Raw genomic sequence first — 27,872 nt, 5'->3', positions numbered from 1 at the left:
CAGCAATACAGACCTGACAACGACGGAGCATGCTGTGAATGACGTCATCAATGTCACGTAGAGGCAATAACGCCCATTCTTCCTGCGGAGCTGGTCGCAAGTCTCGGAGAGTGGTTGGTGGATGCTGACGTAATGCATCCCGTCTCCCTAGTGCATTATAGACATGCTCTGCGGGATTCAAATCGAGAGAGCGAGCAGGCCACGCCACGCGTGCGGTATCTTCCATTTCCAAGAAAACATCAACCACTCGTGCTCTTTGAGGTCGAACAGTATCGTCCATCAATATGAAGTCTGGGCGCATAGCACCTCACAACATCCGTACATGAGGTCCCAAGAACTTGTCACGATAACTGATGGCAATTACATCTTTCCGATTTACCCGTACAATTTCATGAAGATCTGTTCGAGTGGTCAACATATCCCCCTGCCCACACTATTAGCAATCCCTCTCGATATCGGTATCTTTCCACACTGTTCAGGTCCAGAAATCGTGCTGCACATTCCCTTCAGATGCGAATCCGTCGAGAATCACTCCCCAGGCCAAATCGGGACTCATTTGTGAAAACAACACTGGCCCACTGTTCGACTGTCCATGTGGCATGTTGACGACTGCACACTAGACATTCCCTTCTGTTCCCGTCACAGACACACCTGTAGCAGGTCTCCGACAATAAAGGCCACTCTGTCGAAGCCTCCTCTACACCGTTTGCCTCGATAAAACACGTCCAGTCGATGTTGCGAGGTCAGATGCCAGTTGCTGCGCAGTACTAAGGCGGTACCGTCGTGCCATTACAGCCAAATGACCTCTGTCTATGATGTCACTCGTGGTCGGCCCTGCCCTGGTCTTCGAGATTCAGTTTCAGTCTCTATAAACTGTCGCCACATCTGAGAAACCACAGAAAGATTCACGTTAAGCCATCGAACCTCATGAGTTTGCGACTGTCCTGCTTCCATTCTTCCTATGGCCCTTCACCATAGAGAGTCTGGCAGACGTCTTCTGTGTGTCATACTGCACCGTCTGTGACTGTGTTCAAAGCGATTGTGGATTTGGGACTACCCGGCAAACACTACTCAGTTTGATAGGTACCCTGACGTCATAGTTGACGTGGTTTTCCGTTGACGAAAGTGCCATCTTCCATGCAGAGCACGACCGTACGGACGCCTGTTGACAGTATGATTATCCCGTGAATTAGACACAGGACGGAAAAATAGCGGTTTGTTGCTTTAATTTTGGACACCAGTGTAGTATTTCGTTGGGAGAATATGTTCCTCGCCATGGCGACTATGGTGAGGAATAAATATATAGACGTGGAGAATGCCAGTATGTTAGAATGCTAATAACGACTGTTTTATTTAAAAACTTTAAGAGTTTTTACATAAAAATTAGAAGGCAAGACTTTTCAGCTCGCCCTCGTACATTGTCCAGTACATCCAAGTGGCACGCTGGATCACGACTTCAGTAATTGAGAGAAAGAATAAAGTTAAACGAAGAACTAAAACGAAAGCGCGAGCACATTGCTAGTCACTTCTCAGTAAGATGTCACTCCTCCTTGGAGCTGGATACATCTGCAAATTTGATTGTGGAGGATGTCACACAGTAATTGCAACCTCTCCTGTGGGAAGCTGGTCACAACTGTTGTAACTGGTCCTCGATGACCTGGAACTTGGCTGTGGTGCGCAGTTGACGTACGAAATATAGACGCGCAATTTCCATTGACAACAGAATGGAGGATTTTGCTGGCCAAGCGAATAGTTCGACATAACGCAGGCACTTCGTAGAGACACATAGCGTGTGAGGACAAGTATGCTACTAGAATGCACCATGAGCGGTAAAGTATGAGGTCGCAGGATGTCTGTGACATACTGCTGTGCAGTCAGAATTCGCTGCACCATGAGCGGTAAAGTATGAGGTCGCAGGATGTCTGTGACATACTGCTGTGCAGTCAGAATTCGCTGAATCACTAGGGTGACCTGAAGTCACGGCTGATGACTCTGCACACAATGGCGCTAGCGGTAAAAGCAGCGTGTCTCTCCAAAACATTGGCAGAATATGTCGTCTCCCCTCAGTGCCGTCATATTAGCATACGTGCGTCATACGAGGTAGTGCTGAAGAAGTTTACTCAGATCCATCCCCGAAAATGATGCGACAACACTTACAGGCGGTCCGTGCTTGGCCAATACGGCACCACTGAAATGGAAGTATTGTGTCTTCACTCTCTGAGCGGCGATTCAGTAGAGTGACCTCTGATACTCCCCAACAAGTATACAGGATGGCACGGAGTGTTGCAGTAAACCCTCTACCCTTGGAAAGACCACATAGATAATATTGTGGGGAAGGCGAGCCAAAGGTTGCGTTTCATTGGCAGGACACTTAGAAGATGCAACAAGTCCACTAAAGAGACAGCTTACACTACACTCGTTCGTCCTCTGTTAGAATATTGCTGCGCGGTGTGGGATCCTTACCAGGTGGGATTGACGGAGGACATCGAAGGGGTGCAAAAAAGGGCAGCTCGTTTTGTATTATCACCTAGTAGGGGAGAGAGTGTGGCAGATATGATACGCGAATTGGGATGGAAGTCATTACAGCAAAGACGTTTTTCGTCGCGGCGAGATCTATTTACGAAATTTCAGTCACCAACTTTCTCTTCTGAATGCGAAAATATTTTGTTGAGCCCAACCTACATAGGTAGGAATGATCATCAAAATAAATAAGAGAAACCAGAGCTCGAACAGAAAGGTTTAGGCGTTCGTTTTTCCCGCGCGCAGTTCGGGAGTGGAATGGTAGAGAGATAGTATGATTGTGGTTCGGCGAACCCTCTGCCAAGCACTTAAATGTGAATTGCAGAGTAGTCATGTAGATGTAGATTGCAGATGCACTTGTAAACAGTTTACTATATTCTCGGTACACTATAGGGCAATCCTCCCGCGATGTGGTCAAACTCGGTTGACCAGAACATTCACGACACATGTTGCTTCCCTCGGATTCCCATTCTGTTCGACAATGAGACGCTGTCAGATCCAAACGCCCCTCGTGCCTGGACGTTAAGCAATTTGACCAGCCGGGCATTAACAGACCACCGTGACGCTCCTTTGAGACTCTGTCTGGTAACGTCGTCTGACAAGCACACAGTATTCTCCGTGGTACATCACAGTGTTCATTAGCTCGATGACGCACTGCGTGCCCATTACATACACTATTAGAGCAGATAACAGATGACCATTCCAGTGCACTTTGGTGGCCGTTCGAGTCATCACAGACGGCTGCAGTTCTGTGATACGTAGGTGAACGAGACTGCGTCTACATCGGGCCATTCCTGTTCCTTGCACTTGCAATGCCTATTTACCTGTGAGTGTACTTTACACGCTGCCGTGCCGCGTCTGCGATGACGGTGGCGTCACGCGCCTCTCTGTGTTGCAGGGCCGCAAGGCTGAGGAGCAGCGGGCGCAGCGGCTGTCTGCTGAGTTCGGCCAGTTCCGCCACGAGAGCGAGCGCCGGCTTGCTGAGAAGGACGAGGAGATCGAGGCTATCCGGTGAGTAACAGGCCCACCGAACCCACACCACTCGACAGAACACACTCCACTCCTCATACAGGTCTTCTGGGGATCCCGCCTCCTGCAAAACACTATCTTTTCTTCTTCTTTCATGCGTATATGTTTCGGCAACATCAGTGCACCGTCAATAGGTTTCTCTCTCTTCGACCCAGAAACTTGAAAGCGTAGTCATCGGATTCGCAAAACTGTCTCCACGAAAAATTATACCACAACAGCTCATACAGGATGCTTTGTAAGACCGTGTAAAAATCTAACAGGACGTAGAAAATGATACACTGAACAATTTGACGTAGGGGACCTGGGACCAGAGAAGCAAGCTTAAGGAGGTAATATGGATAAAAAAACATTACTGTATACTTTTTTATTAACTGCAAATACCATCATTGATACAATGAACGTACTATTTGTACCGTATCTTATAAAATGTACTGACACTGATGGTCATCATCCTCAGTGCAAGCATGAAATCGGCGAACAAGATTCTGATGCACCCTGACAAATCCCCCTGGTGTGCTTCGGATCACTTCACAGGCGGCTACAATTCTGGCAACTAATTCCATCTCCGTATCCACTGGGGTCTCATACACAAGTGACTAGATGTCCCAATAGGAAATAATCAAGGGGAGTCATGTCAGGTGACCTCACAGGCTATGGACTAGGACTTCCCTTTTCAATCCAGCGACCAGGAAATACAGCACTGAGATGGCTGCGAACGTGAATGAGTGAGTGAGTCGGTACACCGTCATGTTGTATCCACATCCTCTCACGAACAACCAAGGGTACGTTCTCCAACAACTCATTCAGACGGCTTACTTCATCATGACTTCCTAATAATCATGCTCGTCCTTGTTTCCTTGCAGAAAATAAAGAAAGTACATGTAAATATACAGCACAGTATCATTGTTGGTTGCATATCATAAACTGTCTTAAAAATACCGGCTACAGTGCACACGTTGCGTACGTGTTTGCTGCGCGAAACGTAAGGATGAAAGTAACATTTGGATGATGTGCCACTGCCATGTAACATAGCTCGATCAAATGTGCACTATACATTGAAGGAATTGCTACAGTATAGTACAGAAGGTAACTGTAAAAAATACGCAGCGGGATTAACAGAAACGGCACTTTTATTCAAAGACAATAATTACGAAAAAAGTGAACTTCCCTAAAAAATATAGCCTCAAGAAGAATATATTGCTTAGATCGTTTCACCTTTAGTTTAAAAAATTGAAGTAAAATACGGAGCGGACATACGTTATTGGATCCTTTCATAACGCTAAATTTTTTATCGATGCTACACATAAATACACGATCGTATCACCATCTCAGAATGGGTTTCATGAACCTTTACACAGATGCAATGATTTGGGGAGTAAAGTAAACACCCAGAGTTCAGTCCTGTTCTCGCCATACACTCTCTCGAGCAGGTGTGGTATGGCACTTCCCGATAGATCTGATTGCGCCTTTTCAGTTCGGGAAACGGCGTTTTGTATGAGAGGACGGTTTCAGATAGAGAAGCTCCTGTCCGTAAATCAGCTTGCGCAGTAGTTGGGAAGTACCGCTCGTACGGAACACAGCTCGCCCTTCTCACGCACGATTTCCTGCGAACTCTGGATGCAGGCCACCAGACAGATTCTGTACTGCTACAACTCTAGAAAGCTTTCAACACTGCATAATGTTAAAACAGCAGGTTTTCGGCCACCTGGCTGGCTCCGAGACTTTTTGAGCGATATCACCTGGAATTTTGTAAAGAACGCCGAGGCTTCATTCCAGCAGTACCGCAGAGAAGTGAGATAGCACAGCTCCTTTTCTCTGAGTACTTAAATATGTCGGATAGCTTGGACACCAATCTGCGGCTGCTGAAGACACTGTTGTGTACAGGGAACCGTAAGAGGACTGAGGATGACTATTTGGAGCGATGAACGATAGATTTAATTAAATATGAACAACTTAAGTAACTGTATGTACGAGAAACATTCTTGTTGGAATGCAGCATTAATGACACGCTTCTTGATTCAGGCAAGGCAATCAAACCTGTAGACATAACGCAGAGAAGCGACATGAATGACCAGCTATGGTTATTGAGATGGTTACAAAGTGTAGCGTAACAGTAAAGAAGCCGTGTTCAGAACGCCGCTTGTGCGACCCATTCTCGAGCTTGATTGTTTGAGGTCCCCTCCATATCGCATTAAAAGAAAATTTTGAAGCGACTTGTTACGGCTCGGTTGTGTTGGTACGAATAAGACACACGTGAGCTTCGATAGAATCCTTGGAGGGCGGGTTGGGGGTGTGGGGTGGGGGGTGGGGGAGGGGAGGTGTAAGGATCAACCTTTTCATGAAAAGCTGTTGAGGTATATGTTACAGAACAAGCATTTGCGGCGTAGTCTAGAACGATTATACTGGCTCCAACATTCATCTCTCGTAAGGGTAAAATAGGGAGGTTGGGATTCGTACAGAGGCGCACATACAATTGCTTTCACCTTGTACTATTTGCGAATGGATCACGAGAAATAATCACCAGCAGTGGAACTAACTACCCTTCGCCATGCACTGTTCAGTGGCTTGCGGAGTGTGTATGTAGGGGTAGAGGGAGAGATACATGAAACAGACAACAGAAAGGAAGAATAAATTGTTTAAAAATTATTCGAATTTAATTGCTGGTAGCTCATTCAATAATTCATAATTGAAAGGATGTCTTTCGAATGTGATATCTCAGTATATTTTATAACTTGTTCGCAATTACCTGTTTTCTTTCAAGACTGCGATGTCCTTATTCAAATGGTTCAGATGGCTCTAAGCATTATGGGAGTTAACTTCTGAGGTCATCAGTCCCTAGACTTAGAACTACTTAAACCTAACTAACCTAAGGACATCACACACATCCATGCCCGAGGCAGGATTCGAACCTGCGACCATAGCAGCAGCGCGGTTCCGGACTAAAGCGCCTAGAACCGCTCGGCCACAGCGGCCGGCGATGTCCTTATTGAAAGATCCTGAAGTAGTCTACCCATAAACTTCAGATGGACTCTTTACACTCGTAAACTTCAAAGGAGAAGCAGAACTAGACGTCATTTAATTTCGAGTACTGTCGTACAGAGTGTTAATCGCTAATGCAATGGAGGATCTGCAGCGAATTGACGCATGGTGCAGGGAATGGCAATTGAATCTCAATGTAGACAAGTTAATGTGCTGCGAATACACAGAAAGATAGATCCTTTATCATTTAGCTACAAAATAGCAGGTCAGCAACTGGAAGCAGTTAATACCATAAATTATCTGGGAGTACGCATTAGGAGTGATTTAAAATGGAATGATCATATAATGTTGATCGTCGGTAAAGCAGATGCCAGACTGAGATTCATTGGAAGAATCCTAAGGAAATGCAATCCGAAAACAAAGGAAGTAGGTTACAGTACGCTTGTTCGCCCACTGCTTGAATACTGCTCAGCAGTGTGGGATCTGTACCAGATAGGGTTGATACAAGACATAGAGAAGATCCAACGGACAGCAGCGCGCTTCGTTACAGGATCATTTAGTAATCGCGAAAGCGTTACGGAGATGATAGATAAACTCCAGTGGAAGACTCTGCAGGAGAGACGCTCAGAAGCTCGGTACGGGCTTTTGTCAAAGATTCGAGAACATACCTTCACCGAAGAGTCAAGCAGTATATTGCTCCCTCCTACGTATATCTCGCGAAGAGACCATGAGGATAAAATCAGAGAGATTAGAGCCCACACAGAGGCATACCGACAATCCTTCTTTCCACGAACAATACGAGACTGGAATAGAAGGGAGAACCGATAGAGGTACTGAAGGTACCCTCCGCCACACACCGTCAGGTGGCTTGCGGAGTATGGATGTAGATGTAGATGTAGAATGCAAAAGCAAAACATTGTATTAGATACAATTAGAAATCAGTAAATTTCTTAATGTTATAAACCGCATACAGTTGCTATTCCATTTCTTGAGAAAAGGCGTCGTAAATGAAAGAGTTGCTAATTCAAACGTTTCCCACTAGCAAATTCACCTTTCTTCTCATAAGGTGACCTGCTATAAACGCACGGGGAGGCCCAGCTGGAGCCCTCTCCACTGATAAAAGTAGGGGACTTGATGCAACTACATATATATCCGAGTCTTTTGTGTTTCCCAAATTACCTCTGGCTGGTGACGAAACAGCTGCAATGCCAAGGCCAAGGCACACTCCTTCCGCCAACTAAGCCAGACCGCTGAAACATCAGTTGGAGACTGTATATTTACTGAAATATAGGCCGATAACTCGTGGCGGTATCCATACCAGCAGTTAACAGGAGATTTTGAATCTTCTAAATTTATAAAGTGTGTCCGTTTGTTTGTAATTCATACAAATCTACAGTTTTATTCCGATCTTGATGAAATTTTGCACACTTTACCTTCAAGGTAAAAGGAAGACACACACACAGTGTGTGTGTGTGTGTGTGTGTGTGTGTGTGTGTGTGTGTGTGTGTGTGCGAGCGCGCGTGCATAATATATAGAGGGGAAAGATTATTATAAAAAATCTTTAAGTGTTTTTGACCTATTTACTTCAAATTATTACACGATCCCCTAATGAACGCTTGGACTGACACAAGTGATATATTACGATAAACTTTATTACTAAGCATCTCGAAAAGTACTGGACCGATTTACTTCAATTTCTTGGCCAATTTACTTCAAATTTCTACATTCGGATGAAAGAATGAAGAAAATTAATGAAAAATTAAATGCCTAACAAACGAAATATATGGCTGTGAACTGACTATGACTCCTACTGCGAGCATAAGTTAGCGACATTACCGATCTAGCAGACAGTACCATCAGACGTCACTAGATAGCGCGACGAGCGAAAGCTCGATAATTTGACAGACTCTTATTTTTGCCGTTGTTACATATGATGTATATCCTAGAAGATATTTTAGTACTTGTATCATAGTTTTTAAAATTATTAAAATCCGCAGTGCTCTACGAATGCTAAGGCAAGTAGTGGGTGTAGTACCAATAAGTCACTAGATCGCAGGCCAACAAAAGTTCGAACAGAACCCGAGATTTCCGGTACGGTGACGCAAACTTTTCGAACAGTTCGAGTCATGCTCAAACAAAGCCCTATATGAAACAGTGGAAACTGATCTGAAACAACAGGAGATGAATTCTCAAAAAACACAATGAGATACAAAATTTAACAACATATGGCACAACTAATTATCTTTCCATGCAGGTGAAGAGGTATTCATTCGACGCATTCCGTTGGCACCCAGTGTTTTTAACATGCCCTTCGATTTAAAGCGATTGCAGTTTCCCAGGAGGGTTGCATTCATTACGAATATCATCAAGGCACAGGGCCAATTACTGTGCGGCAGATATTAAACATCCGGAGCAAGGCCGGGCACTGCAGCTAGTATGTTGAGCGAGATGACGAGGGCAGTGGTGAAAACCTGGAGTGGTATTTGGAAGAACAGCGATTTTACTCCCGTCTGGCTTTTCATATCTTGGCTTCTCTACTACTTCCCCAAATTTTTAAGGGAAATGCCGGGATGGTTTATTTGTAAAGAAGACGGCAGATTGCATTCCGCGTCGTTCCACAACCCAAAGAACGAAAGGAAGATTCAAGTATCGTCCCGGTGACGAAGAGTGTAACGTTCCCATAGAAAAACTAGTGAATTACTGTGCTGGTAAACCTCTACGTTATTTGATTTTCAAACAGCTGAGCAAAACCGAACATGCTCAGATATTTCTCTCTTTACTTATTCTGATCATCAATAAAATGACACACAATATTTTTAGCGCAACGCAATCTGACTTTCAATAAGCCCTACGAAAGAATGGCCCTGACTAACAATAACCTACACCTTTCATGAATCACTTACCTCACAAAAATCTTCGTTACTCGAACTACTGCAATACAGCGAGCGCGAATACTGCCAGCTAAATAAAAGATTCTAACTACTGAAGTCACTAACAACTGATAGGCATAGTTAGCAAATGAAAGATTTTGATAGAGAACAAACAATGTATTTACCTTAATAGTGTTCGTAAAAAATATATATCAGTTCATGATATCCAGTCTTACAAATTTACTCTCTCTGATGGACACACGTCCAGATCATCCGCTCTCAAAACTCCGCCATCTCACTCACCACATCCACCACTGCTGGCGGCTCACCTCCAACTGTGCAACGCTACGCGCTGTTATCAGCCAACTGCCCAACACTACAATAGCGAATATTACAACAATGCCAACCAGCCACAGATTGCACACAGTACGGCCGGTGATTTTCATACAGAGCGCTACGTGGCGTTACCAGTATAAAAACCTAAACAGCCTACTTACAAGAGGTCATTTGAAGCGGGGTGGAATTCCGTGGAGGTGATTATGCTTTTCCAAAAGACGGTGTTCGACGAAATGCGACAAAGGGCGCGACGGTGACGCGTGAAGCCGAGGCGCGCGCGCTAAAGATAGCAGCCAGGGCGTGTTTATATATACGAGCACCAGCGTGGAGGGGTTAGCCCTGAAACAGAGCCCGAAGGCTGCCAAGTGAGGCCACAGAGGCAGAGCCCAGCCAGTTAATTGTCACTCGGAAAGTGGAACCAGCGGGCCTTTAAGGAGGCCATTCCGCGGAGGACGGTGACCCGCTTTCCGCCGACGATCGGATTTCCAGCGGAGGCTTAAAAGACACGGCAAGCGGCCGCATGGCGACAGGCGCCGGCTCGCGGCCCGTGCGCCGCCTCTACGAGGACAACTACGCGTACGGCGCGGGATTCTACCAGCCTATGATAGAGTACCTGGACGCCAAGGCGCACAAGCAGAGAAGGGTCCGCGGGCGGCTGGAGCCCCCGCACCTGCCCTGGAGCCAGGAGCGCGGCCTGGGCAGGTACAAGTCGCTCGGCAGGTCCTACTCCGAGCACGACTTGCACCGGCTGGCCGCCGAGGCGGAGGCCCAGGCGAGGCTCGACCTGGGAACCTTCAAGATCGCGCGCCGTTCCATCTTCTCGCTGGCCAAGTCGGCGTCGGCGGCGTCGGTGACCAAGCACCTGGAGCAGCTGACCAGCCAGAAACTGCGCGAAGTGGAGTCCCGGCTGCACTCCGCCACGGTGGAGGACGCGCTGGCCTCGGTGAGGGGCGCGGCGCTGGCCGGTCTCGCCAGGGATGTGGAGGCGCAGCTTCGCGCTGAAGGCCTCCGCAGCCTGGCCGCGGAGCCGGACCAGCTCGCCGACATCCGCGCCTTCCAGAGGCGGGCGCCGGCCGCCGCGCACGATCCGCGCGAGCACGATCGCCTCATGGACGAGCGCAGGAAGGTCGATTTGGACGCCCTCATTCAGCCGCTAGACCAGCTCCGCATCGACCTACTGGGTTTCGAAAAGAAAACGTCAGATTATTTCCAGGAAAAGAGGTACAGTGACGCCACTGCTGCATCGCGTTACCCGAGGCGTTACGTACCCGGCTCACACTAGACGTCACGAGCACCCCTTCTTATCAATGTAGCCGGAGTTCTTTAATTTCGAGGCGCCTTATACATCCAAATTTCAATTTTTTTATCTTGTTGGTACACATATTCCTGGTGTATAAAAATTATACGTGTTCTCCAGTGTTCAGTGAATTTCTACTTTCGAAACAGATGAATCTGGGCATTTGCATTAAATTTTCCTTGAAAAATGGAGTAAAATACAGCACCACATTCGAAACGTTTACTGTGGCTCTTGGCGAATCTACCACGAGTAAGGGAAGAGTTCACGAGTGTTATAAACTTTTCAAAGAGGATCGACAAGACGTTGAAGACGACGATCGCCCTAAACGCCCTAGCACATCAATTACGGAAGACATTGTGGAAGAAGTAAAGAAAATGTTGAAAAATCGCCAAATCACCATCAGAGAGGTTGGTGGTGACGTCCGCATGTCCTCTGGCTCGTGCCAAGCAATTTTTTTTCTAATGTTTGGGCATGAAACATGTAGCAGCAAAGTTTGTTCCGAAATTGTTCAACTTCCACCAAAAACGACGTCGCTTAGACATCGTTCAGGTATTGCTGAATGAAGTCGACAACAATTCAGAACTTCTAAAGAACGCTATTACAATAGGTGACGACACACGGTTATACGGATATGACGTCGAAAAAGAGACCCAATCGTCCCAATGGAAACTGCCTGAAGAGCAAAGACCGAAAACAATTCGACAAGTTTGATCACATGTGAAAGTTCTTCCCACTGTTTTTGCATCCTGAGTTCCTGCCTTATGGCAGTGCGGTCAATAGAGAAGACTACCTGCAAGTTGCGCGCTGTTTGCGTGAAGCGATCCGAAGAAAACGACCAGAATTGTGGCAGAACCACTCGTGGAAATTGCATCACGCCGATGTTCCTCTGGCACCTCAATGCCTGTTCGTAATTTTTTGGCCAAAAAACGAAACTCTTATGTTGCCTCAGCCACCGATTTCTCCGAATATGGCCGCCTGAGTCTTCTTCCTACTCCCGAGGCTGAAGAGAACCATGAAAAGGACGTCATATTGCCACTACTGAGAAGATAAAAACTGAATCGTTGAGAAACTCGCTGTATCCCAGTAGACGTTGGTAATATTTTCCCAGCAGACAGTACTGTCCTTGCTTTCTGTTTTGATGGTACTATTCCACACACCAGTCGTTTGTTTCAGATTCATAATGATGGAGCGAACTTTCATCGTCTGTGACAATACTTATCAAGTATCGCCTCTTTAATTTAGAAATCTCTGAGTGATGGTTCTTCTCTAAATTTTATGGTCTATGATCAATAAACGTGGAACCCAACACGTACAAACTTTTCGAATAATTTCCTTCTTTCCTTATTTGGTATCTTGGACGCAGTTTGAGACCGACAACTTCACGGGTCGTCTTGGGCGCTTGTGATTCCACATCTCTAATGCTTCGATCACCGCTCCTGACACTGTTGGCACCCCTGCATACATCTCACATGCTCGCTTAAGTCTGAGATGAGTTTCAGCAGCAGACGTTTTTCTCATTAACGAGAAATTCAAAGACAACATGCTGTCGAAACGAAACACTAACGGCTATTTTGTATACGTAATATGAGGTCATATGATGGAACTTAATGACGTCGCAAGATGTCAAGAGAGAGTACTTTGTCTTTAGACGGCTATACACTCTTTTTATTACTTTGTTGGAACAGAAGTTGTAACTAACAGCTAATGTCGACTTTCAGAACGACCCTCATAGCTATTAGAACGTTTTACAGAGGCCCTACCAAGACGTCTCGCAAAGGCCAGCAGCAAATTTCTCGAGCTGTCACTGGTAGGCTATTTTTTGGTCAACATGCATTTTGGCCCTTTCGACCAATACCCTTCGTCCAGCACTTCTCCAATGAGAGGATTCTATCCCAGAAATACTGTTCAGAAACGACATCAAAATGCCCAGGAGTGGCTGCTGCAACTAAAAACTTCTTAAAGCCAAATATAGATTTAAATATGAGGATGGTGGTGACTCGTGAATAGGGAACATCTTTCAACAATTCATACTGCAAGTTACTCTGTTTTCCTATTGCCAAAGCATCGTTTTGGCATTGGCGAGGAGATTTTCCATTTACATCTATGTCCACATACGTAATCTGCAAGTTACCATATGGTGCATGGTGGATAGTTCCTTTTAACACTGTTAATCATTACCTTTCCTGTCCCACTCACAAACAGAGTGAAGAAAAACCGTCAGTCTACACAGCTTCATATGATTTTAAATCCATGCATCTTCTCACATAATTTTGTTCTACCACTTTCGTTCAAAACGACCTGTATGGTAATCTTCAATTATTATTTTACCATTTGCTAGGTAATCAATTAGAAGAACCTGTTTTGCGTTCCACAATGATAATAGCCATAGCATTTCTGGAAGATGAAATACACTTCATCTTTCCTTAGTACTGCCTCTTGACTAACCCCCCCCCCCCCACTCCTCCTCTAACTGTTGTTTCCCATCTGAGAGAGACAGGTTAACAGACATCTCATCAACAGTAGGAAGAATAGAAGTGGCTAGATTCTTTTTAACAAAAAAGATTTGTTTTCAAACTTCCTTGTTATCTGCATCCCCACCCATTTTGTAGAAGACTTTCTCATTGTTAATTTCAGATACAAAATCTACCGTACCAGTGTTCTTCCTTTTGATATGCCTACCTATTATATCAGCTATTTCAAACTCTTTTCATTGACCATCTCGAATGACCTCATCATTGATGGGACCTCAAATCCTTCTGCTAGTTTAATCACCGAACGTCCAGTGCATTACTCTACTTACTTCTGGGCTCGCACAGGATAGATTAACTTGGAGATCTGCACCAAACGAGTGCCTGAACTGAAGACGACAGCAACAGGCACACATCTATTTTCTGAAAAACATTGTGGAGTGTTTGGCAGAGCATAATCCCCATTGTACCACATGTTAAGAGTTTCTTCCTATTCCATTCACTTCAGAAGTGCAGGAAGAATGACTGCTTAAATATATTACACTTTCTTGTTGTTTTCATCCATAGCTGCTCCTCCACGTGATCACCTTCAGGAGGAGATCTGTCACATTTGAATTCCCTCAGACATTTATGAATGGTACACCTCTCCATCATAAAACTGAAATAGGAGCTTTAAAGCACTATTGGTACATAGCCTACTTAGGCCTTGACTTGTGCAGAATAGTATTTTGAAATCAACCATCAATAATTACAGCTCACATTGAAAGGAGAAATGTAGTGTATTATAAACTTATAAAGCACAAACAGCTGGACAGAATAAAATTTCACAACTTACTATGTAGGACTAAAGAACACTCTAAAATGTCGCGACACACCACTTGGGAAGGTCGGAAGGAAGATTTGGGCTTAACATCCCATCAATATCGAGGGCAATTGAGATGGATCACATGCTCAGAATGTTGCAAGGATGGGGATAGAAGTCAGCAGTGCTCCTTCATAGGAACGATCCTAGCATCCCTGGAGTGATTTCACACAATCACGGAAAATCTACTTCTGGATGGCCAGACTTGGATTTTAACTTCTGCCTCACTCAGTCAGCCAGTTGGTTTGTGATTACCAGTGGAAACTGCAAATTTGGCAGTAAGTAATGGACACTCATGTATCTGAATGGGTTAAACATCATAACATGCATTAAAAACTTCACAGAAATTTGCCAGAGACCAATATATATTGTAAAGATGCAAAGTACCCAAACTCAAAAATTAGTGAAAGCAAAGTATAACAAGAGGACTGTTTAACCATACTCATATTACTTTTTGCCTGAGAAATTCTTAGTGTTAGTTTTCTCTTGATGTGAGGCTCCTGAAAGTGTGGTGGTCATAATATATGCTATATGGATAAACCGCGTCTACAGTGGAGAAACAAAATTAGTAAACTGATAACTGACTTGACACACAATTGGCAAAAATTAGAAGTGTTAATTTCTTTTGTTAGTTCCCTCTGCAGTTTTCTTTGCTGTCACCCAAAGGTAATGCATTCCAGACAGTAATACTACCTATGCCTCAGTTGGAAAGGTCCACACTTCAGCAGAGTAGCCTCTTTCCTTACATAGTCATTTATGTATAAGTTTGTTGAAACAGACGACGATCCACAAATGAGAAAGAAATCTCATTATTACATCAACACTGATAGTGTTTTGTTGTGATTTCACAAAAAATGGCTTCAAAGAAATTAGAAATGTTACAAAAAATTGCAACTAATACAGGATTAAAATAAACCTGTACTAGAAGCAATGTGATGCATTAGTTAAAAGATATAGCAAAATATTTAAAACCATTTGTGTCACATGATGCAAATTCTGGAACAGATCACATATTCTAATAGAATACACAATAAATTTGCTGTATTGACACACTGCTAACTCAGACGTCATCAGTTATTTGGCAGCTGTTGCAAATTTAGTAATTTGGTCAATAAACATGTAGAAGTAAATGAGAAAGTGACACCTGGCAGGGATGGCCAAGCGGTTCTAGGCACTACAGTCTGGAACCGCATGACCGCTACGGTCGCAGGTTCGAATCCTGCCTCAGGCATGGATGTGTGTGATGTGATTAGGTTAGTTAGGTTTAAGTAGTTCTAAGTTCTAGGGGACTGATGACATCAGAAGTTAAGTCCCATACTGATCAGAGCCATTTGAACCATTTTAGAAAGTGAGCTATTACATTTGTATTAAATTAATATGCATTCACAATAAAATACAGAAAAAATAAGTTGGACCAAGGCATAGGTAATAGAATGGCACTAGGATAATAGAATAACCATATTATATTTTAGTGTGAAGTATCTAAACAGAGTGAAACTAACATCAAGATAATTGGAGATGGCACACTAGTGCCCTTCTCCATAATGAGTACATCTTAACTTCCAATCTTTGCTTGATTTGACCAAAATATGGCTATAAGCGTGTCTTTAAAAATGAAGAAGTCACATACATACTTTTCATGCTGTTATATTTATATATATATTGAAACTGTTCATACATTTAACAAATGACGCAGTGAAAACTGCTTATAATTTACAAATGTTGTTATGCAGTCACAACTGCACAATGTAACATGTATATTATCATCAGTTTCAGTTCCAGCTGTTTTTGGGCATCCTCCAACATGTTAATATCATACACATTGTCACAACATAAATTTTCCTTAAACCCATAAATATATACTACAAAACACTATACCTATACCCCTCTATACCAATTCTCCCATTTGTGCTAGAGCCCACACTACATTTCTTGAAAGTAGTAATTTACCTTTGAGAAGCAGTTAGCTAATTTCCTCCCTTAGCGCATTGTGAAACATCATTACACAAAAGTTACATTATATACTTCCATTTGTCAGTATATCATGATTGAAACAGCAGTGTGGAAAGATCAAGATGTAATGGTGTCCCAAATTCCTGTCAAATGGTGTTATTGACAAACACAAGTGTGAGGTTCTACAGCCAGACACAACTAATAATATGTGTACTAAATTGTGTGATCATGATTTGAAAACACATTTGTAAATGATAGTAATCCAGTCCCATTTTCTTCCTTAGAGGGAATAATAGTGTATGAAAAATTTACTGCTTTCTGTACATTAACTCTAAAAGGTGAATGCGAACAAGACATGTAGACCCCAAATCAATACATGATTAGATGATATTACACAACTGGTCCATCAAAACTTACACAGCAAAAGGGAACTGAAGCAGAAAACTTAATTGGTGATGTATGCAACACTTGTGTTTGCAGCAAGCAGACAAGCATTGAGATTGAACAACTGAATGCACGTGTGGTGGAGGCTGAAACAAGACTGAAGACAGAGGTCACACGCATTAAGAAGAAGCTGCAGATTCAGATCACTGAGCTTGAGCTGTCACTTGATGTTGCCAACAAGAACAACATTGAGCTCCAGAAGACCATCAAGAAGCAGTCTCTGCAACTCACTGTAAGCATGACAGTCTACCTGTCACTACTGATGATGTCAACCTTTTGCATTTCTTAACGTCAGGTCACTAATAATATACAATTTACTTCCTAATTTAACCTAATTATGAATGTAAGACACCACCACCACCACCACCACCACCTTCAATAAAGAGATTGTCTCATTCTTTTCTTATCTATTTAGCAAAGAAAATCTTTGGCCCACTTATCATCCATTGTCCTGTCTAAATATCTCACACAACTTCATATAATTTTTATTTTAAGTATAAATAGATAAGTGTCACATTATAAGAATAGATTACTATTCAAAAATTATAAGATATACCTTAAAACAAACAGGCATTCAGAAAAGGAACTTGCTAAGATTCACAAAAAATGTCAAAGGCTATTTTCAGGGTAGAAAGGGGCAAGTTGGGAGGGGGGAGGGAAGGAAGGAGGGGGGGGGGGGGAAGAAATAGATAGATAGAGAGAGAGAGAGAGAGAGAGAGAGAGAGAGAGAGAAAGAGAGAGAGAGAGAGATGGGGGGGGGGGGGGAGGTTCACATCATCTTTGGTTGCAGACACATGGAAATTGTGGAAACATTTATAAATATTATATTGAAGGATATGTACACAACCTCATTTCTTCTGAAAGACATTTCTTATAACATTTGTGCTCAAATACTGGGACTTTCCTTGGTTTTAGATGGCAGGGAAGCAGTGGAGGTATTGTAAAGTAATGAAAGACTTCATTTTCAAGGGAATTCTACTTCATTTTCAAATCAATTCTAACACACTACCACTCTGGCAAAATAGAAACAGACTCAGAATGGTGGCAATATTATCTGTGTACCAAATAGTCTGTTTTTAGTTGCTGTGGCTCCAGAGGTCACTGAAAACATGTCATTTATGGATGGGCACTGGATAATTAAAGGAAACAAATACCCAGTCCTGTGGCTGGACTGGCAGTTGGTACCTCTGAAGCTTCTGTATGACAATTTTCAAATGCAGTTGTTACCCCACTTTCTGGACCTAGACTTTGAATTGCCACTTCAAACGTGTGGTTTTGTTTGAGATGACTCTTGGTTCATTCCTTGTTACTGATTTGAGCTCTCATTAGTTGCAGTCATAACATTTCTGAATACAAAGTTAACAAAAATACACACTTTCTTTGTCTTTTCTGCCTCTTCAACTAGATATTTATCTGATGTCTTATTAATTACAAAACCTCATATAACTCTGCAGGAGCTGCAAGCCCACTATGATGAAGTGCAGAGACAGCTCGCAGTAACTCTGGATCAGTATGGCATTGCCCAACGCAAGCTGCAGTCGATTGGGGCCGAACTGGAGGAAGTTCGTGGAAACTATGAAGCTGTAAGTACTGAAGGTGTACAGGGAGTTATAGCATGCTGTTCTACAGTTGGTATTTCTTGTCCACTAACTTGTCCTTGTCCTATACTGCTAAAAAAAGAAGAGTGATTCAAATACTGAGATGTTCCTGATTATACTATTTCAAGTGATTCTTAACTTACTGCTCTAAACAAATAATGTAATATATACAATTAGAAATCTATTGCACACAACTGGCTAGAGGTAAAAATTTATTTCAAAAGCTTAACTAAAAAACAGAAAGAAAAAATAGCAGTACTGCTAATGCCATACTCATGTAACCTACAGGCCCTGCGTGCTAAGAGGACTGCAGAACAGCAGTACGAGGAGAGCGTCTCCCGAATCAATGAGCTCACAACCATCAATGTCAACATCTCAGCTGCCAAGTCCAAGATTGAACAGGAGCTGTCGACCCTTGCTGGTGACTATGATGAGGTCACTAGGGAACTCAAGGTATCGAGCGACTTCCCATTAATAATTTACAGGATGAGAAGTAAAAAAGTACTCAACTACATTCTCTTTGCCTGTCCTGTAGTATATCTAAACCTTCCACGTTCAAGCAGTGACAATATTTAAAATTTTAACATGTTACTCTGCGACTAATTGGCTGACGTGTTATGCATACACTAAGTGCTTTTACACAAAGCAATATAAGATCTTTCCTTCCAATCAGGCATCTGATGAGCGTTACCAGAGGGTCCAGATTGAACTGAAGCGCACTGTTGAGACACTTCATGAAGAGCAGGAACGCATTGTCAAAATTGAGGCCATCAAGAAATCATTGGAAATTGAAGTCAAGAACCTCACTGTCCGCCTTGAAGAAGTTGAAGCTAATGCTATCGTGGGTGGAAAGCGCATCATCAGCAAGCTGGAAGCCAGGGTATGTACATACATGATCATTTTCAAGTTTTACTTATCTCACTTTCTCTGTAATGGTTTTGTTTTTTTGAATATAGAAGATTTTTTGTCAGCCTTTGAGGAAGGCTATACCAGCAGAAAAAAATCATTGACGATGGTTTCAGAAAAATTAAAGGTTTCTAGTCTACAAACATACATACCACTATCATTGTAGGATTTCCTGCAAGAGCATTATCACTTAAGTTCAAGTAATCACAGCAAATACGTGAAAAAAAGAAAAAAAAGAAACTGGGACCACTAAACAGTGAAAATTGTATTTGAGTTAATAATGAATACACCAGAAGACTGATAAAAGATTAGTTCAGAAAACAACAGAGGTACATGAAGAACTAATCAGTTACTGGAGAGAAAGGCTATGACAGAGCCCACACCCACAATAGTAATCATTAAAAAATAATAGCAATTTATAATTTTACATCAGTGACATATCTCCCACTTGATGGTCTGTTATTACCATTACTTTCATGTTTCCAATCATTTAAACAGTGAGGTAGCCTATCAGCAGTGAAACTTTCTTGTTGCAAGTACAGCAAAGTATAGTTGTTTGAAATTACTCCTAATTGCATTCATATAGTCAGTTTGGGAACCACATGTAAAACTGGAAAGTACATCAAGGTGTAGTTACAGTTTACCGGTAGCCTAACAGTGTCAAAACATGCTTACATTTAAAGAAAAAGAAAAAAAGAGATACAACATAAAAATTTGGCATGTGAGGTCAAGGTCAAATTATTAGAAGTTTTGACCACTGTACTTAGCAAACACATTGGCTGTAGTTTACTAGGAAACAATGAGAGAACAGGATGCATTGCTGTTTAGAAGAAAAACATTGGTAAAACATCTATAACTGAAGATATATTATGGATTTATGGAGAGAGAAGGTAATATACTACTGCATATTACAGGAAAGAAAGAAAGAGTTGTATGGTAGTGTTGGCTGGGAGACCCTGAAGGGTAGTTTTAGCCACCTAATCAGAAAAGGTTTTCTTCCTCTATGCTCAATGGCCCTTACATTCCTGATGGTGTGTGAGAGTTGTTTCATAAGACTGTAAAAACAAGAAGTGACATGGCCAGTTTGAACATAATAGCGATCCAAATTTACACGATATATAAAAATCACAACAGTGTATAATCTATTATTCAATGACCAGTTTCAATCATAACAATCGTCTTGAGATTGGCCTAAAAAAGGAATGTGCATGTTTGTGAATAATATTATGATAAGTTATCAACATTATAAGTAATGGCATGTCACCTGTGTCCCTGAAGTTAACAAAGGACGCAAATAAAATATATATTCATGATTGGCATTTTCATATGGTATAAAATAATGATAAAATTACGGTACACACTCATGACCCATAATATAAGGTGGTTGTTAGCACACTGTGCTTACAATTTCAGTGGAAACAGCTGAGGGGGCTTGGCCACAAGGTGTCACTGACCACAAGCACTGTTTACAGTGGTATGTTATAAGTCAAGAATATGATATTTAACATACATGAAACAAAATATAATAAGTTAAAATGCAATTAAAAAAAGAGCTGGAGCTTAAACATGGGTCCACAGCAGAGTTAACTGAAAGCAGCAGCTCAGAACACAAAAAAAGCCACAGGCACAGCGAGCTCACAGAAACGGAGTGAAAAAAACATGGGCAGTGCAGGACCAGGGCAGAAAATGGATACACTAACAATCAGAAACAGAGATCTGCAGGAATAATAAATGCTATCCAAAAAATATTGTAAATGAACAAAACGAATTTTCACCAAACATTTATTTTTCACTGTGTAGCTCCTGCATGTCGTGACTCTGTTCAACTTTTTTTTTTTTTTTTTGCCTGCACCACCAAAATATTTTTGGCTCTGTTTTTGTAAGCACATTGTGCCTGTGGCATTTTTTGTGTTTCAAGATTCTGCTTTGTTAACTTCACTGTGTACTGTATACATCACAGGCACCTATTTGAGAGCTAACATTTATAATTTAAAGTAATATTTTCCTGTGGACCTATGTTTAAGCTCTAATCCTTTTTAATTGCATTTTTTATTCTATTTTGTGTATATCCAGAGGAAGTGATGAATGAAAATTTGTAGCAAGGCTAGATCTGGGTCCCCCCTGGGTAGGGAGATGTGCTAACCACTATTCCACCCTGGCACAGTGGCTTTGCACAAGTGCACGGACTACTGCATGTGTGCTAGGATAGTCTGTATAGTTGTGCAAAGCCACTGCACCAGGGTGGTGTAAAGGTTAGTGCACCTGCCTAGTGAGCGGAAGACCCATGTTTAAGTCCCACCCTTAGTACAAATTTTCATTCAGCACTTCAGTCTGCATAGTTTCATTTTATCATCCTATTTTGTTTCACACACAATGTTAAGGATCATATCCCTGAATCTGTAACACAACATTTTGTGAACTGTGCTTATGGTCAACATGCCTAGAGACCAAACACCCTCAGCTGTTTGTACTGCAGCTATAAACACAGTGTGTTAATAATAGCCTAACATTATGGGCCATCAGTGTTTACCATAATTTTATCATGTTTTCATACTATACGATGAAGCCAATCATGGCTATATACTTAATTTGGCTCTTTTGTTAACTTCAAGGACACTGTTGTGATTGTTAGTTCCATCATAGATGGTTGTCATTTTAAAATACTGATAACAGTGTGCGTGTTATGTGTATGTGACTGTCACGGGTGTGTGGGTATAGTGGGGTGATATCTGTGTTGTGTCATGAAGAAAGAAGGGAGAGGGTGAAACCTGTTGCCAGCACATAGCATATTTCTCTCAAATATCAGCCAGGGGGGCCCCAACTGATGGAAGGATCATCATCAACAGTGTCCCACATCCTCACTCAACAAGACACTGCAGAGATGTTTAGAATTTACTGCAGCACACTGGTGTAAAGTCAGTTGTCAGAAACTTTACATCACCATTTCTGCTCCCCTTGCTAGCTAAATGCTGATGATCAAAATTTATTCCACCACCAGGATTTGAACTAACTATCTCCATATCAAGTGCCAATAGATGATGATGATGATGATGATGTCTGGTTTGTGGGGCGCTCAACTGCGCGGTCATCAGTGCCCATACAAAGTCCCAATCTTTTCACACTCCAATGTTTTACACAGTCCAATCGAGTCACTATCACGAATGATGATGATGATGATGATGATGATGATGATGACGACGACACAAACACCCAGTCCCCGGGCAGAGAAAATCTCCAACCTGGCCAGGAATCGAACCCGGGACCCTGTGCCAACACACGAGTGTGTATCAGGTGACCTTAGCTGAGTAGGCGGGTATGTGACAGGAAGCGAAAGCAGAAATACTTGTTGCTTAAAAGTAAAAATCACCATAAAGCATAAACAAAGTACGATAAGTGAGGGATAAATGAGAATAAATTGAAAGAGAAATGATTGAAGAATGAACTGACATTTAATACTGATTAAGCGAATGAGAAAAATTTTGGAGAATAGACGTGAAGGGTATTGATAGAAAATGGGCAGATGGTAAGTAACTGTTAATCCCAAGAAATGAGCAAACAGGTGGTGGAAGAACTTTAAAATCTGGTATATAAGTGAAGAAACAAACAGAATGTTGAAAGAATAAGAGAAATAGGTTGATGTGAAGGGACTAAGTTATCCTATACTAAAGGAATTCCACTCAAATAAGCCAGTATGTATTCATGTATACAGTCAGAGTGCTAAAGTCATGAGATATTCAGGACCTGGAAGAATTTGTATATTATATTATCTAAAATCTAGGAAATAGGCAATACACAATATGATTTTTGGCAAAACACTAATAAAGAGACCTGAGTATCTGAATAAGCAGCTCAGTTACCATTACCTACAAGGGTAATTTAAACCAGTCAGTTATTCAGCCCAGTGGTATCTTTTGAATCCCTACTAAAATGAATATTCTCTTATTGTACTTATTTACCTATTATAATTTTTGGCTAAGGTTTGGAAAATAATAAGCATATATTTATGATGGATATTTATATATTACACAGCTGCGCGACCTGGAACTGGAATTGGATGAAGAGAAGAGGCGACATGCAGAAACACTTAAGATCCTTCGCAAGAAGGAACGCACAGTTAAGGAGGTCATTATTCAGCAAGAGGAGGACCAGAAGAACATCTCTCTGCTGCAAGAGTCTCTTGACAAGGCCAACCAGAGGATCCAGATATACAAGAGGCAGCTCCAGGAGACGGTAAGTACTAGACTGCAGCTAGGTGACAACATTCAGTTCTGTAGGCTGTTCAGTTGTGATGGCCCAGTCACTTAATTTTAATAATTTATTGTTCCATCTCATCGCATGCAGAAATTTTCCATGTTTGTGACACTGGGCAGACCTCACTGAGGCATCCTCATATCTTCTAGGACACATTTCCCATGTATAAATCATCAGTAGCCACCATTTTTCAACATGTACGAGTTAAATTGATTTTAGTGTTCAAAACTAAGATAGAATGAATGGGCTTGTAACAACTTCGAAATCAGGTGTCACCAAACAAAGGCATATATAAACAGCAACTGTAATTTATGTATACATGGAAAGAACCCCCTCCCCCCCCCCCCCCACCCTTTTAGAATGCAGCTTTAATTTCTGCAAATTTCAGTTGCTAGTTTCCGGTTTCCACTCTCTATGAAAAATGACATGACACAAAGTGTCATTGCAATTTAAAAAGTAAATAAAAATTATGGATGACAAGTATGCAACAGTACTATGCATGCATCATGATCATTACCAAATGTATAGGATTACGCTAAACTGAGGCCAAAGGTATAGAATGATTAAAAAATGTAATAAAAATTTCATTGGACATGAACCATGGACCTTGGCATTGGTGGGGAGGCTTGCGTGCCTTAGCGAAACAGATAGCCGCACCATAGGTGGCCAGACAAATATGTGGTTCCTGAAGAGGGGCAGCAGCCTTTTCAGTAGTTGCAGGAGCAACAGTCTGGATGATTGACTGATCTGGCCTTGTAACATCAACCAAAATGGCCTTGCTGTGCTGGTACTGCAAATGGCTGAAAGCAAGGGGAAATTACAGCCGTAATTTTTCCTGAGGGCATGCAGCTTTACTGTATGGTTAAAAGATGATGGTGTCCTCTTGTGTAAAATATTCTGGAGGTAAAATAGTCCCCCATACAGATCTCTGGGAGGGGACTATTCAGGAGGATGTCACTCTCAGGAGAAAGAAAACTGGCGTTTTATAGATTGGAGCGTGTAATGTCAGATCCCTTAATCGGGCAGGTAGGTTAGAAAATTTAAAAAGGGAAATGGGTAGGTTACAGTTAGATATAGTGGGAATTAGTGCAGTTCGGTGGCAGGAAGAACAGACTTCTGTTCAGGTGAATACAGGGTTATAAATACAAAATCAAATAGCGGTAACGCAGGGACTGGTTTAATAGTAAGTAAAAAAATAGGAACACGGATAAGCTACTATGAACAAAATAGTAAACACATTATTGTAGCCAATAGACACACGAAGCCCACACCCTACCACAGTAGTATAAGTTTATATGGCAATGTAAATTGAAGAGGATGTAGATATGTAGACGAAGACGAAATGGGAGTTATGATACTGCGTTAAGAATTTGACAGAGCACTGAAAGACGTAAGCCGAAACAAGGCCCCGGGAGTAGACAACATACCATTAGAACTACTGATAGCCTTGGGAGAGACAGCCATGACAAGACTCTACCATCTGGTGAGCAAGATGTATGAGACAGGCGAAATACCCTCAGACTTCAAGAAGAATATAATAATTCCTAATCCCAAAGAAAGCGGGTGTTGGCAGGTGTAAAAATTACCAAACTATCAGTTTAATAAGTCATGGCTGCAAAATACTAATATGAATTCTTTACAAGCGAATGGAAAAACTGGGGACGATCGGTTTTTGATTTCATAGAAATGTTGGAACACGCGAAGCAATACTGACCCTACGACTTATCTTAGAAGATAGATTAAGGAAAGGCAAACCTACATTTCTAGCATTTGTAAACGTAGAGAAAGCTTTTGACAATGTTGACTGGAATACGCTATTTTGAACTCTGAAGGTAGCAGGAGTAAAATACAGGGAGCAAAATGCTATTTACAAATTGTACAAAAATCAGAAGGCAGTTATAAGAGTTGAGGGGTATGAAAAGGAAGCAGTGGTCGCGAAGGGACTGAGACAGGGTTGTAGCCTATGCCCAATGTTATTCAGTCTGTATATTGAGCAAGCAGTAAAGGAAACAAAAGAAAAATTCGGAGTAGGTATTTAAATCCATGGAGAAGAAATAAAAACTTTGAGGTTCGCCGATGACATTGTAATTCTGTCAGAGACAGCAAAGGACTTGGAAGGGCAGTTGAACGGAATGGACAGTGTCTTGAAGGGAGGATATAAGATGAACATCAACGAAAGCAAAACGAGGATAATGGAATGTAGTAGAATTAAGTCGGGTGATGCTGAGGGAATTAGATTAGGAAATGAGTAACTTAAAGTAGTAAAGGAGTTTTGCTATTTGGGGAGCAAAATAACTGATGATGGTCGAAGCAGAGAAGATATAAAATGTAGACTGGCAATGGCAAGGAAAGCGTTTCTGAAGAAGAGAAATTTGTTAACATTGAGTATAGATTTAAGTGTCAGGAAGTCGTTTCTGAAAGTATTTGTATGGAGTGTAGCCATGTATGGAAGTGAAACATGGGCAATAAATAGTTTACCCAAGAAGAGAATAGAAGCTTTCAAAATGTGGCGCTACAGAAGAATGCTGAAGATTGGGTGGGTTGATCACGTAACTAATGAGGAGGTACTGAGTAGAATTGGGGAGAAAAGGAATTTGTGGCACAACTTGACTAGAAGAAGGGGTCGGCTGACAGGGCACATTCTGAGGCATCAAGGGATCACCAAAATAATACTGGAGGGAAGTGTGGAGGGTAAAAATTGTAGAGGGAGACCAACAGATGAATATACTAGGCAGATTCAGAAGGATGTAGGTTGCAGTAGTTACTCAGACATGAAGAAGCTTGCACAGGACAGAATAGCACGGACAGCTGCATCCAACCAGTCTCTGGACTGAAGATAACAACAACAACAACAACAACAACAGGACATTACACAACATGAAGAATCATAATTTTCCATCTGGTTTAAGAATTCTTGATCAAAAACTTGATGGTACAGGGAAGCTACACTTAAATGCACAGTCAAAGTCTACTACAGCATAAATCATTCTGTTGACTGAATTGCAGTGTTTTTGCTGGAAAGAGTGTATTTTTTTATTCTCTTCTATAGGAGGGCATGACACAGCAGAGCGTGACCAGAGTCAGGCGCTTCCAGAGGGAACTGGAGGCTGCTGAAGATCGTGCTGACACTGCAGAGAGCAACCTGTCACTGATTCGTGCCAAGCACCGCACCTTTGTCACCACGAGCACAGTGCCCGGCAGCCAGGTCTACTTGGTGCGCGAGACTCAGCACCACACCACCACTACAGAGAGCATGTAGGCAGCACACCAGCCACGGAGGGCTTTTGTGGAATACCACACGTGTCATCTGGCACTCTTGCAGCTTGTTCTCACCAAAGCTGCTTTAAGAACTCTACTTTTTTTAAGTTAAGGGTGAAACAATTTCTTATTTTATTGTATTCTGTTATGAATGGTGCAGTGTAGAAATTGGAAATCTTATAGATACAAAACAAATATTTTTGCACTTAAGTAATTGAGGAAAGAACTAACAGGTATTTTGAGAAGTCATATGTGCAAAACTGCATGAAGTTTCAAGATGGTTATTAGATGAAACTTCTCTGCCAGTGAGCTTTATGTACAGTGACCAGTTTCTACCCTGGACTACGACCGATCGAATAATAAAACTGTTACATCGAACTAATTTAAAAAATCGGTTATCATCTTTAATGTCAATTGTGTTCTTGTAATGACTGTGCAAAAAAAAAATAACAATTTTGTGATCTCTTGACTGGATGTAAGATGTGGCAGCGCTGACGGGAGTGTATTTCAGTACTAAGAACCGGGAACAGGATGGCCATTTTTTCTCGGTAAAGGTGATCTTGAAGTAACTGAGATTAATATATAAGATTATAATATTTATATACTGTAATAAAGCTTTGATTTATATGTATGTTTATTTACTGGTGCACTGCTTAAGCCCTGTTCCTTAATGACAATGTGATATTCCATATGAGCTTTACTTTGTCGACTCAGAAGGGTATGATACAAACTGCCAGAACAGCACAGCACAATAACAATCTTCATATAATTTGGCTTATATTAGGAACAAGTGAATTGTAACATAATACTCGATGGAAATAATAAATGTATACCGAGAGTCACTTCTTATTCTTTTGCCTTAATTGTCTTTCTGCAGCCCACATTACGCCATGTAATATCAATATGTATCCCACTGCAAATTGTTGGTACACCAAAGCAGGCTTCCTCTATGTCTTTCCCATAATTAGTTTTCCAGCAGGTGCAGTCAGTATTAATTAATAAAAGCATTAAAATTTATCAAATGATCTATTTTAGAGGTAAAAAGTACCCTTCAAGAATTCAAGATACAGGAATTCTACATAGTCTTTTTCTTTAATTGCA

The 27,872-nt window shown here is 41.8% G+C and overlaps 1 protein-coding gene across 3 annotated transcripts in view; it reads left to right on the top strand.

Moving 5' to 3' along the window:
- Positions 1 to 27,613, top strand: part of LOC126188903 (paramyosin, long form) — a 187,870-nt gene extending 160,257 nt beyond the window's left edge. For all 3 annotated transcript variants that reach the window (XM_049930591.1, XM_049930590.1, XM_049930592.1), the window contains exons 13-19: positions 3,419 to 3,531; positions 16,795 to 16,990; positions 18,213 to 18,341; positions 18,645 to 18,809; positions 19,030 to 19,236; positions 23,292 to 23,492; positions 26,563 to 27,613. In XM_049930591.1, coding sequence (XP_049786548.1) covers positions 3,419 to 3,531; positions 16,795 to 16,990; positions 18,213 to 18,341; positions 18,645 to 18,809; positions 19,030 to 19,236; positions 23,292 to 23,492; positions 26,563 to 26,772 — 1,221 coding nt within the window. In that variant the 3' untranslated portion in view covers positions 26,773 to 27,613. The remainder of the gene's footprint in view (positions 1 to 3,418; positions 3,532 to 16,794; positions 16,991 to 18,212; positions 18,342 to 18,644; positions 18,810 to 19,029; positions 19,237 to 23,291; positions 23,493 to 26,562) is intronic.
- Positions 27,614 to 27,872: the final 259 nt, after the last annotated feature.

The sequence above is a fragment of the Schistocerca cancellata genome, chromosome 5, assembly GCF_023864275.1.
Source record: "Schistocerca cancellata isolate TAMUIC-IGC-003103 chromosome 5, iqSchCanc2.1, whole genome shotgun sequence".
Classification (NCBI taxonomy): Eukaryota; Metazoa; Arthropoda; class Insecta; order Orthoptera; family Acrididae; genus Schistocerca; species Schistocerca cancellata.
Note: the sequence above shows the minus strand (reverse complement) of the source record. Positions and strands in the feature narration are given on the sequence as shown.